We start from the raw sequence: 14,231 nt of genomic DNA, 5'->3' as shown, positions 1-14,231 counted from the left end.
CAACAACAACAACAAAATTCAAAATAACAACAGCAGCGCCGACGATAACAGCAAGTTGTGTACAAAAAAAAAAAACCAAAATAAAACTAAAAAAATAATACCATCAACAACAACAAAAATACAAAACACTAACAATCATAGTTTTCAGTTGCTGCTCCTGCTGCTTCTGTTGCTAGCAAAGTGACATTCACACAATTATACAAACATGGATGCTGAAACGGAGGGACTACCACCCAATAACACCGTCGTCGAGGTGACAAGCGCCGAAACGGATTTAGCTACCCGACGTCGCCTCTTCAAGACACAACCGTCGACATTGGCCTCGCGGCGTCAGCAGGCGGTGTGTGTACGAAGGGCGCATAAAATGTATGGAAGTGGCAAAAATCCGAATGTCGTGTTGGATGGCCTGAATATGACTGTTCCTAACGGCTGTATGTAAGTATGAACTAAAGTAATTTTATATTCTTGCAAAAAAATAAAAATAAAAATAAAATAAAAAAGCAGGGAAACACAATAAATGTATATATATATATATATACTTTACTTTCGAGTACTTTAGAGCGTACCAGGTAAAGCATTTTTGCATGGAAATTTTTATTTTCTTATTTTTTTTTGTCAAACGTATGGGTCACTTTTTTAAATTGTTGTTTTATCTCCCGTACTTACAGTCACATCTAAAATGTTGTTCCAAAATGCATTCACCTCAAATACTCGGTTCTAGTACTTTCCCAACTTATGTCAGTTAATTAAAGCTTGCCAAAAATAATTACATTTTTGCTAACAGTGTATTTAGATTCGAAGGCAATTTAGAGATTTTTTTTGGCCTAATGTTTGCAATTATTAAATTTGTGCAACGGAATTTTTTTGATAATTCCCAAAAAAATAAAAATTTTAGTAATAAAAGCAGCCATCATCAAAATATGTTAAAAGGCAAGAAAAAAAATCGAAAATGCCTCAAGGCTCAGTTACACTAGACTTAACTTAGTCAACACGTCAACTTAGCCAGAATGGAAACTATTTTGTTTTTGTATTTTCCTTTTCAGGAAATTTAAGTCTACATTAACTGAACCTTTACAAAAATACTTAACCTAAAGTCGATTTTTTTTTAGCTTGTGAGTTGGTACGGTCTAATGTATATATGTATGTATATTTTTTTAGTGCAAAAGGAGCACCCAAAACATTAAGTAAAAAAAAAGCGGGTATATAAAATAACTACAACATAAATCTATAAAACATTGTTTGGGGTTTATGCAGAAAATATATGGCAACACCCAAAACATATAAATCCGAGTTGTGTGTGAGGCAGGGAAATCGGCAAATTTCGGGTTGAAGAAACTGACACATAAAAATGAAATAAAATCACAAATCACTGTGCAGTTAAAGCTGCTGCATAAGTGAATGGGTTTGCTGTGAATAAAAGTTCTATAAAAGATGAAATTAAGTTAGTAAGCGAATATGGCGCTTGAAATTAAAATTAAATACGGGAATACAAGTGTAACCAAAAAGCTATTGAACCATTTAAATATGAGTATTTTTTCCCACTTAAGTTCTCTATTTTGTTTAAGTTTACTCCTTTTCCTATCCCTTTTTAATTTTCTATACCAAACACTACTTCCACAACTAAAACTATAACTGTCATCTTTCTGATAGCCATTTTTTTTTTGACAGCGTTGGGACCCAAAGTAGTAAAACGCGTTAATGTATTTTCCCTTTTTGTTATTCCCCTGACATATTAAGGATGGATGAAAAAGTGAGTCAGTTGTGCCTTTTTCCGCAATTTGTATTTTACTTGGTACCTTAGGCACAATCGGCTGGTTTTTTGGCTCACTTTGGAAAGTGTCGAATAATATTTTCAAGTACTATATTTATATTTATAGCTACACAGTAAATATATTCGTATATTAATGAATATTTTTCAAGCCTTTTTGTCTGATCAATAGCCAGAAATTGTAGGTCGACGTATAAAAATATATCCCCATTGTCTCTAAAGCACAGGTGGAGTCACAAAATGCATTACACAACTCATGCTCGGAAAAGCTGAAAGCCGATAATTTCCAAAAACAAAGCAATGTAAAGCTTGCTTGAATTGGCTGTCAGTTACCCGTGAGTACCTCCGTGTGGAGTCTGGGAAACTTAAAAGCGGCCGGATTCCTACTTTGGCTATTCCAGTTAATTCCTCGAAAAATTCTGAACCCATGAACTTTCCTTTTCTTCTACAGAGCGCTGCCCGCCTAATAGGTGCTGCAAGATTTCTGGCTCTTCTTCATTTCTGCAGCTTTTCGGGTTTGCAAAATGGCCTGTTAGTAGTCTCATGGATGTGGATAAGTTCCCTCTGTCTAGAATGTGCAGACCTTTCGACCGTTCGAAACTAGCCCATCTATCACTTGCTTCTTTAAGAGATGGAAGTCTTAGGATGAGCTCGCAGGTAGCGAGTGGCATGGCTAAATCCAGCCAGGATTAGGAAAGTAAAACGGACCTATTCTCTAGTTTTGAACCATCAGTGTAGTATTTTTCATATATATATATATGTATATATGTATATTTTTTCAGAAAATGGAAAAGTAAAGCTGAAATAATGTTATTGTTGAACGTATCTAGACATAAAATTGTAGAGTTGCCACCTGTTTGAAATTTTCAGTTTAAGTAAATTGATAAGGTAAAATAAATATTGCAATAAGGCCGTAAAAATAACTAGGTTTAAGGAGGCGTACTGCCGAAAAATTTTTATTGACGGTTGCCACCTGTGTGAAAATTTTAATTAAATTTAATTGTTAAGATAAATTAAATATTTCATATTGATATCAAAGTAGTAGGAAAGTTTATTGCCGAAAACATTTTTGAGAAGGGTTGCCACACGTTTTGAAACATTTTATCAAATTTAATTGAGAGTTTTAAGAAAGTTTAGTGTCGAAAATATTTTAGAAAAGTTTAATTCAGAGTAATTGATAGGCTAAATATTACAACATGGGTATCAAAAGAAAGTATTTAAGAAATCTTTGATTTAGAAATATCTTTCTTAAAAAAAGAAATCTTCTTAAAAGCTCATAAATAAATAATAATAATATATAAATTATTATGCACATATTTATGCCGATATTGCATGTTGGCGGGATTTGAAGTTTTTGCTTTATTGTGTGTGTACGAGTTAGCTTACAAAGAGCACATTTCGCCAACTCTCATAAATATGTAAAACGAAAACTCTTATGTTTCTAAAAGATGTATTGACACTTGAAACCTGTCAACAGTGACACATGGAAATTTACAGTAAGAAGTACCTGAAAGTCTGCGTCTATACATATATGTATGTGCTTTCGTGTATGTGTGTACTTTTGTGCCCCGCAAGAAATTTTGTCGGTGATAATGAATTAGTTACCGTGACTTAAATGTGAAGTTATTCGTTTATGATTTTCTATTCTTACACGTGATTTTTTACAGTAAAAACTGCTAAATTAATTGTACACCGCGACTTGAAGTTACAAAGAGCGCTGAAATCAATTCAAGAGAGTTTCTCATGGTTAATTAAAAAGTGCGAAGTAAGATAAACTGAAGATCACACAACGCCGAAACCAGTTTGTCTCCAAAGCATACTTGTCAGGAGATGACGGATAATTAGTCAACATGATTATGCCAGGATTTTAACTCTCATTCCAGCACGTTTGATATATCAGATCCGCTTTGCAGCATTAAGAAAGCGATACTCTTCTCTCTCAATAAGTGAATTATTGACATAAATACATAAAATCAGCTGATGAATTTAGTTCTGTAGCTGAACAGTTTTAGATCTCGACACTTAACAAACTCCTGCCTATCGTGACTCGGCACAAAAATTTAAAATATTGGTTCCGTACGTCATGCGGACTGCGCCCCTCGTGCGGATGGGCGGGAAGGGAGGGTAAAAACCGTTGGGATTATTATTATTATGACTAATTCTACTCCAGGAACATGCAGCATCAAGGATCAGATGTGATTTTTAGTCTTTACGGACAGCGTTCGCTAAATTACATGAAGCCCATCTGCCCAAGGGCCCTACTCTTTGCCTGGTGACATAATTTAAAAGGTAATTTTTCTCCTTAACTCCTCAGCCATGCAGTGTCCTGCAATGCCACTGTGGACTGGTAAACATATAAGCCTTACTGAAAATGTATGAGACACCTTGCTCTACCAAGTCTTCTCTTGAGTGTGTAGAGAATAAGCCGCTTGAAATCAATATGGATTCGAAGTGATCCGTGTAATTTGAGGCGTAACAGAAACTTTCAAGAATTTTAGAGTGTCCTGACGCTGGCCTTGTTAGGCATTTGGTTTCACGCAGACTGATTGCAGCCCGTGCTATGGCAGTTCTGCTTGCTCTATGCAAAGCTTTTATGTTAAGCATGGCGTTAAGTCCCAGATAGTGCAGCACATGTCGTAGCTCTCTATAGGAAATTCCGACCAATTAATGGTGTATTAAATCACGGCCGACTGAGATCGAAACTGAGTAACTCACTTCATACTGGGATTTTAGTCTAAAGATTTCCGTATATTCTCCAGCTAGGAACGATTGGAAAGGTGGTCTACTGTCGGAAAATGATGGTTCGTCTCGGATCTAAACTTCAAAGGATCGCAGATACGGCAAGAAATACTTGCCATAGACGAGGCGGCTTGTCCCATAAGAAATAGTAGGTCTCCATCACGGCACTTCCGTTGACAGCCAGCCGGCGGTAGTAAACTCGAAAATAGTTTGGAAATGTTGTGCATCGCTGGCTTCATTGAGTTACGTCACAACCTTTCTCTGCTGAGATCCTGTATCAGTATCGAAGGGAACCAATTAGCTGACGAGACGGCGCAGAAATGCAAACATGTGAAGCGGATACTCAGGATGGTTGAAGACTACATCACAGCCATAACAAATACCTATGGATCAATTAAGACGATTGTGAGATCACAAGAGCATTATGTAGGAGATCAATAAGAGTCGTACTGAAGAATTGATGCAAAAAAAATCTGCAGCAAGGGCTCTTACCGGCTTCATTATAGGGCACTGTGCTATTGCACCATTGTTCCATCGATTTCGTATACAAACAAGCTCCCTCTGCAGATGTTGTTAGTATGAGGAAGAGGAGAAATCGATACTGACAATATAGAATAACCTCGGTTTGCAGAATGTGCCTCCTCCGGCATTCGCGAAGGTTAAAGGCTCTGTTATGCATACTTGGCATTGCTTGAGAGTTGTGTTGGTTTTGATTTCTTATTTCTTAAAAATGTTATAGCAGTGCATGCAATGCCAAGTTAGCAGTTCACTTAGTCACCAGTTTAAGACAGCATTAGGTCAGATCATATATAAAGTAAAAAAAGATGCTCCTAACCTACACCGTATGGATTTTAGGTTTTCAAACAAAACGGAAGGTCAAACTTTAACTGAAAGGATACCCTAGCTGTTTTTTTCTTTCCTTTCTTTAAATTTTTAGCAAGAGCACTGACTCAGTATTTCCTGCCGAGTACATGCTGTCATTGTGCTCTCCATTCAAACTCCACTCAAAACTCATAAATATAAAATCGTCCAAGTAGGTAGATGTCTGTATATGCAAGTATGTATTAGCGGCTGGCTAACCATGAATAATTCGAAAGTTGTAGCAGAAAAGGGCAACGACAACCAGAAATCAAGAAATCACAAATAAAACGGAAAGACAAAAACAGAAAAGAGTAGCAAAAAAATACTACAAAAAAAAAGGAAAAAGATAGTTCTATGTCCCTTTTAGTATTCCGCCGAGCTTTCGTAACCTATCCAACAATGATACGATAATGCGTGCGAATAGGAAAATCCGAAAAAAATACCACATAAAATACGAGTAAATAAAAATAAAATATTGCAAAAATGTTGAATGTGCAACTTTCAATTTTTTATGGCTCGCCAACAACAAATTTATGTGAACATGGTGACGGTGGCTTCGGCGACCACAAATCGTGTGGTCAATACACATAATTTACATTGCTACAAAATGTAATATTAATAAAAACACGAAGAGAAACAACAAGAACAACTAAGAAACGGAGAAAAAACTAAAACAAATGAAGTGGTCGCTCAACATCAATTCAAAACCAGCGTTAACGCCAACGCCGACGCTGACGTCAATGCCGATGCTAACGTCAAATCAAGCTCTAGGACTTTTGCACGTACTTATGTACATATGTATGTACTCGCATGTGTGTATGTTTGACCATTGGCGAGCATTGCGTTGATAATGAGCGGGCGAATGTGAAAGGATGAAACAGGATGAATAGCCTAGAATGGTCAAGGGCGCACGCGTGCTATGCTGATACGTGTATAAAGATGGACACATAAAGAGCAATGGACCGAAAGTGTGTGGGAGTGGTGGGGATGTGCCGGTGTGCGTGTGCGTGTGGCATGCGAAGGACAATGAATGTGTGAACTGTGGTTTTCATGGGCACAGGAACTCGAAAATAAAAACACATACATACATATTCATGAGCTGAACTTGTTGTCATTTTACTTGTATGTTTTTTTTTTTATGTGCTTGCCATTAATTAGTGTGGCATGCTGCTGATAAAGGAGTTTTTAATAAATTGATTGGATTCGCAAATAAATTGCAAATTACAAATTATGGATGCGTGATAAGGAGAGTATGTTGGGTTAGGCGAATGAATTATCTATTAATAAATAAGTCATGGTGAGTTAGGCAAAAATTTTCAAAAACTAAAATAAAAACTATAAATTAAATAAAATAAAAATAAAATAAAACAAAACAAAATAAAATAAAATAAAATAAAATAAAGAAAAATAAAATAAAATAAAATAAAGAAAAATAAAATAAAATAAAATAAAGAAAAATAAAATAAAATAAAATAAAGAAAAATAAAATAAAATAAAATAAAGAAAAATAAAATAAAATAAAATAAAGAAAAATAAAATAAAATAAAATAAAGAAAAATAAAATAAAATAAAATAAAGAAAAATAAAATAAAATAAAATAAAGAAAAATAAAATAAAATAAAATAAAGAAAAATAAAATAAAATAAAATAAAGAAAAATAAAATAAAATAAAATAAAGAAAAATAAAATAAAATAAAATAAAGAAAAATAAAATAAAATAAAATAAAGAAAAATAAAATAAAATAAAATAAAGAAAAATAAAATAAAATAAAATAAAGAAAAATAAAATAAAATAAAATAAAGAAAAATAAAATAAAATAAAATAAAGAAAAATAAAATAAAATAAAATAAAGAAAAATAAAATAAAATAAAATAAAGAAAAATAAAATAAAATAAAATAAAGAAAAATAAAATAAAATAAAATAAAGAAAAATAAAATAAAATAAAATAAAGAAAAATAAAATAAAATAAAATAAAGAAAAATAAAATAAAATAAAATAAAGAAAAATAAAATAAAATAAAATAAAGAAAAATAAAATAAAATAAAATAAAGAAAAATAAAATAAAATAAAATAAAGAAAAATAAAATAAAATAAAATAAAGAAAAATAAAATAAAATAAAATAAAGAAAAATAAAATAAAATAAAATAAAGAAAAATAAAATAAAATAAAATAAAGAAAAATAAAATAAAATAAAATAAAGAAAAATAAAATAAAATAAAATAAAGAAAAATAAAATAAAATAAAATAAAGAAAAATAAAATAAAATAAAATAAAGAAAAATAAAATAAAATAAAATAAAGAAAAATAAAATAAAATAAAATAAAGAAAAATAAAATAAAATAAAATAAAGAAAAATAAAATAAAATAAAATAAAGAAAAATAAAATAAAATAAAATAAAGAAAAATAAAATAAAATAAAATAAAGAAAAATAAAATAAAATAAAATAAAGAAAAATAAAATAAAATAAAATAAAGAAAAATAAAATAAAATAAAATAAAGAAAAATAAAATAAAATAAAATAAAGAAAAATAAAATAAAATAAAATAAAGAAAAATAAAATAAAATAAAATAAAGAAAAATAAAATAAAATAAAATAAAGAAAAATAAAATAAAATAAAATAAAGAAAAATAAAATAAAATAAAATAAAGAAAAATAAAATAAAATAAAATAAAGAAAAATAAAATAAAATAAAATAAAGAAAAATAAAATAAAATAAAATAAAGAAAAATAAAATAAAATAAAATAAAGAAAAATAAAATAAAATAAAATAAAGAAAAATAAAATAAAATAAAATAAAGAAAAATAAAATAAAATAAAATAAAGAAAAATAAAATAAAATAAAATAAATTAAAATAAAATACCATACAAAAAAAACCGGTACTGTTTTTCCATTCCAATTATAAAATCTATTATCTTCTACCAAAATATTTCGGAAAAATATTCGTAAAAGAAAAACTTGAATAACGGAACCTCAACTCTTCTGATTTAGACTTGTGAGGTATCATTGGAAATGTATTTTCTCACCCTTGTTATTTTTTTTTGCTAACAAGCACATTCAAAGGATGAATGAGAAAGGTAGGATGAACGAACATCATTCAAATAGCAAGACATATCTGGCCTAAGCTTGACAAGCGTAGATCTCACCCTCTTCTCCACTTGGACCACTGTTGCGGCATGTTATTGGAGTTCTCACCGGGCATTGCCTGATGGGAATCCACACCACTAGAATGGGTTTGCAGTCAAACGACTACTGTCGTAGCTGCCGCGATGAGGAGGAAATCGAGAGCGTGGAGCACTACTTATGCCACTGTCCTGCTCTGGCTAGAGCTCGCCGATGCTCGTTCCTCCATTATTCTTTTGAATGTCTGGCCGAACTGGATTCAGCCAGTGTCTATGACTTTGTGCGCTTCATCAGAGCAACGAAGTGGTTCCACTACTAGGGTAAGAGGAGGGACATATGGAGTCTCTTATACGGCATCACAACGGGCCCTTGGTGGCCTAAGTGTGCCCTTTTCCTGAGGGATTAGGGCAGCCGAGTTAACCTAACCTAACCTAACATCATTCAAAGTTGAATTAAGATGTGTTGGTATTCGAAAAAAATTGAAATGACTTTTTTTGCACATAAATAAAAGTAGTGGGAAAATACCTTTCTACTGAGATCCTATAAGTCTAAATCAGAATAGTTTTGGTCTATATATTTGAGCTTTTCGTAAATCAATCTTCGAAAAAAGTAAAAAAAAAACAGCCCTAAAAATCTTATTATTACGATTCCGTTGAAAAGATTTTTAAAAATTTGTATGCAGATTTTTTAAACTTTATCTGTTTTGTCATCTGAAGGGACTTTTTTTCAAAAAGTTCTTTAAGAAACTATTTTTATTCATAACAAACTCCATTTTTGGAGGTATTTTCAAATCGGATTCAGCTCACGTAAATCTTTATATTTTTCCGAAATATTTTGGTGGACGTCTTAAAATATAATAATTTTGTAATCACAAAATGAAACTTTTTTTGGTGATGCAGTCTAATGTACAAATTGTATGTATATTTTTTATGAGACCAAAGAGATATACACCGTAAGCTTCACGTCTCCAGTGTGGCCCAGGCGCACTTACTTTTTTTTTAATACTTATCAATCGATACAACTCTTCCGTAAACAATTTGCATAAACCACAATGTCAGCGTCCACTTATACATTTTTCTTTCTATGTTGCTGCTCATTTTGTGGTTAGCGCACTTAAAGTATCGCCTCCTCCCCCAACCGCATCCACTTTTATAGTGCGACTCATATCGTTTGATTGAATTTAATTTAAAGCTTTGCCATTTAAAAGAGTTAAATTGCGAAATTTGCTTTATTGAAAGCCAAACACCTTTTAAAACCCCACTCCCACACCTACCACCACTTCTTCTATACCCGAACGAATAGTTTTTTTCCATGCTGCACTACAGCAGCCGCCCCTTTCTCTTTTATGCTATTTCTTCTCTCACCGAAAAGTTTGATGCTTTCGTTTCGTATTTTATTTCATTATTTCAATCGACCAAGCCATCAACCAACTACCACCGAGGGAAAACTTCTGTTTGATGCTGAATAGTTTTAGTTCTATGGTCGTCCTCCGGTTCGGTTTTTGCTTTTGTTACTGAGTTTTGTTGCTGTTATTTATTTATTTTATTTTTTTTTCATTTTCGCTAACTTTGTTTTGTACCTGTGCATATAGTACCGTTATTAAGATTGGCAAAGTTTGTTTTCTTAAATAAAGAGTTGAATATGCAATGACTGGGGAATTTCTTGAAAATACAGTACATACATACATACATACATATAGGATATTTAACATTGTAATAGTAAGTTTTGAGGTAAATTGGTTTACTTTTCAGTTGTTTTGAAAATGTCAAATAATTTTTGCTTTGGCTTATGCATTTGCAAGAACTTTGTTTATAGCTACAGTGAATGCACTACAATATACATACGAATATTGATATGTATCGCATAACTTGGATATTTAGATGATTTCTTAACTGTGTTTTGGAAAGCGTATTTACGCTCCACTTCAATCGAAGTTTATTTGCATGGCTGGAAGTAAAAACTATAAATTAAAAACTGCACATAAATTTTTGGTCATTTCAAATTAGGACATACATTTTTGATCTTTTTATAAATTGGACATGCATATTATGTGTTTTTTGACCATGGCCATCTAGAACTGGAAAAATATTTTTATATATTTAAAAATTCAACTGGTATTGTCAGGCATTTCGAACTGAGCAAAAGATTTGGCTATTAAAAAACTATATACAAATTGTTGGCCATTTTAAAAATGAACGTTGATTTTTATTCATTAAAGACTAGACATAAAAAATTCGCACAGAATTTCTGTTTAAAATATTATATTCTATTCTTAAATACATTTTTAATATGGACGATCAAACATAGGCATGGCTTTTTTCATAGATGTCAAAGATGAATTGGGCACAACTCAAAAATATAAATTTAGGTAGATTTTTTGCATAAATAATTTCTTAGGATTTGTCACCAATTAATGCCATTATTTTTTTCTTCATGACTATATTTTCTAACTAGAAAACTACTGATAAAGCTGTTTTTGTATTTAATATAAAACCATCCACAAGGAGTTATATTTTCGGATCTGGTTTTTGGGTTGTGCCTCCTTTCAAGATGGTGTGCGATATGTAGAAGACTGATTAGTAAAAAATTTTTCCAGCGTTCGAATGATTAAAAATTGTGCCCAATTTCGAATTAGTTACCAAAAACTACATTTGTTCAGTTTTTAAATTAAATTATAAAATATGTCTAGTTTTCAAATAACGAATAAAAATGCGTCCAACTTTAAATTTGAAAAAAAAATGTCATTTTTAAATTACAAAAAATTTTTAACCAAAAGTTTCAAAAATTTCAAGCTTTTCAATGTTCTGTTACACGAAAATCCTTTACTAATTAACTAACACTATGACCAAAAATTTATCTCCAATTTTTATATTGCCAAAAAAATGGTCGATCACTTTTTTAATCATCAAAAAATTTTGTCCAGTTTTAAAATGATCAAAGTTGAATTGTAGTCAGTTTTAAATTAGCAAACATGAGAATACAATTTTATAAATTTCCATTAATTTTTGCCTATACTTTGCAAAAAAAGAATTGTAAAATTACAACCAATTTTAAAATTAACCAAAAATTATGGCGAGTTTTTAAATCACAAAGAATGTATAGCTGTCTTTAAATTTCCAAAAATTTATAACCAGCTTTTGAATAAGAAAAGCTATGTCCAGTTTTGAAGAAGGCAAAAAAATGTGTTTAAGTTTGAGGAAGGCCAAAAAATGATGTCCAGTTTTGAGACTTTCAAAAATGTATGTACAGCTTTTGGTTCAAAAATACATGTCCAACATTATGATAACCAAAAATTATGTCTTAATTTTTAATTGATTCAGAACTCAAGTGCAGTTTATGTCCGATTTTTAAGTGGGCGAAATGCATGTCCAGATTTTACTTTTAGGCGGTTATTTTATGTATTTAAAATTTTCGAAGTGTCAATGCAAAGAATTTAAACATTTTTAATTTTTCACAGATTAGGTGCCTCCCCGAAATGACCTTGAATAGTGCGATTGACTAAAATAAAAGTAAAGATATAAGCATACAGAAATATTAAAAATTGAAAAGATATTCAAAGCTCAACGTGCAATAAAATATCATTGCACCGCTATTAACAAACGAGCAGTTAATCCACGTAATACAAATTTAATTTACAGCTTGGAATTTTTAATAAACTGGCAATAAATGTTTGCTAATTGATTTTTATTAATGCTAAAAGGCGTACCATTTTTTATTACACGTAATAATATTATTTTTTTTATACTTTAAAAATCCACCCCTTGAATTTTAAATTTTTAAGCGCTTCAGCTAATCACTTTCAAGCAGGATTTTTCCATTCANCTCAAAAATACATGTCCAACATTATGATAACAAAAAATTATGTCTTAATTTTTAATTGATTCAGAACTCAAGTGCAGTTTATGTCCGATTTTTAAGTGGGCGAAATGTATGTCCAGTTTTTACTTTTAGGCGGTTATTTTATGTATTTAAAATTTTCGAAGTGTCAATGCAAAGAATTTAAACATTTTTAATTTTTCACAGATTAGATGCCTCCCCGAAATGACCTTGAATAGTGCGGTTGACTAAAATAAAAGTAAAGATATAAGCATACAGAAATAAGCATATTGAAAAGATATTCAAAGCTCAACGTGCAATAAAATATCATTGCACCGCTATTAACAAACGAGCAGTTAATCCACGTAATAAAAATTTTATTTACAGCATGGATTTTTTAATAAACTGGCAATAAATGTTTGCTAATTGATTTTTATTAATGCTAAAAGGCGTACCATTTTATTACACGTAATATTATTATTTTTTTTATACTTTACAAATCCACCCCTTGAATTTTAAATTTTTATGCGCTTCAGCTAATCACTTTCAAGCAGGATTTTTCCATTCACCCTGAACTTGAGTTGCAAAAAAAAAACGCTGCTAAATGCGTTCAGCTAGCTGGCCCCGAATCAAATCACAGCTTTAGCAAAAGCCGCAAAGGCAGCATCCGTAAGTAATATTCATGGTTGTTAACAGTAATTGCCCACTAAAGCTATAAAGCAGGTATAAGCTGCAGTTATTTTTGTTCTAAGTTTGCGGTCAGACGAATAAAGTTGTCTTGCATTTGCATTTACATATATGAGTCTGTGTATGTATGTTTGTTCGACAACAAGTGTGTAATAAAAAAAAAAACATTTATTTACGGTAAATAACTCGCTGACTGGCTCAAGTCNGTAATTGCCCACTAAAGCTATAAAGCAGGTATAAGCTGCAGTTATTTTTGTTCTAAGTTTGCGGTCAGACGAGTAAAGTTGTCTTGCATTTGCATTTACATATATAAGTCTGTTTATATATGTTTGTTCAATAACAAGTGTGTAATAAAAAAAAAACATTTATTTACGGTAAATAACTCGCTGACTGGCTCAAGTCCAACATCAAGTATTTAGAAATCGCTTTACTCAACTCTAAACTGGCAATGAATTATAACTTGTTGAAGAGCAATTAATCCACAAGCGGCAAGGCAACGTTGCATAATGGAGTGGAGTACTCATTAAAAGCTAACAACGGTAATTAGAAGAGTATTAATTCTTTATATATGTATATAACACATAAGTGTGCACTTTGATTAATACGCGCAACAAGGAGCAAGTGAAACAAAGTTATTAAAGTAATATTATAAATGTATGCACGTACACGCGATTAGATATCTAAGTAGCTTAAAACTTGCTATGTGAAATTCCTAGAAAATAATTTTATGACATTTACATTTTGTAAAAATATGTGGTATTTAATTTAATAGCAGCATTTAGTCTTTGACATTGTAATGCAAAGCATATAATATTTTTCTGCTGGCTGTTTTATTAGCAACTTTCTCATGGTAAATACTTATATTTATATGCAGTAGAGAGTCTGCCGATATTCGACCTATGAGAAAGAGTTCAAAGAAATATACATATTTTTTATGTCTGTGAGCTAGAAATAAATCTGACGACGTTGATGATCTTAAGTTCAAACCAAGGCACATTAAACAGGTAGTATCAGTAGAGCAAAAACAACATTTGCGTGTATTTTGTTGTTGCTTCTGGTATCGAAAGTGTCAAAAACTGTTCTGAATTTTTTCTTCTAAATCAAAGCGTGCCATGTGAAATACAAAAAATTATAAAAAATAAAAAATTGAAATTGGAAAAAATAAAAATTGATGCAACTTTCTTTCCTAGTAAATTTGTTTGCTTCTCGAAGCATTGATCCATCCTTTGCAAGG

At 30.9% G+C, this 14,231-nt stretch overlaps 1 protein-coding gene across 1 annotated transcript in view; it reads left to right on the top strand.

Moving 5' to 3' along the window:
- The first annotated feature begins 205 nt into the window (after positions 1–205).
- osy (ABC transporter oskyddad) overlaps positions 206–14,231 on the top strand; it is a 71,700-nt gene continuing 57,674 nt past the window's right edge. The window contains exon 1 of the mRNA XM_017617973.1: positions 206–435. Coding sequence (XP_017473462.1) covers positions 206–435 — 230 coding nt within the window. The remainder of the gene's footprint in view (positions 436–14,231) is intronic.

This window comes from Rhagoletis zephyria, unplaced genomic scaffold, assembly GCF_001687245.7.
Source record: "Rhagoletis zephyria isolate East Lansing unplaced genomic scaffold, Rhagoletis_zephyria_1.1 Rzeph_scaffold_01533, whole genome shotgun sequence".
NCBI classification, from domain to species: Eukaryota; Metazoa; Arthropoda; class Insecta; order Diptera; family Tephritidae; genus Rhagoletis; species Rhagoletis zephyria.
This window is presented reverse-complemented; position numbering and strand designations above follow the sequence as displayed.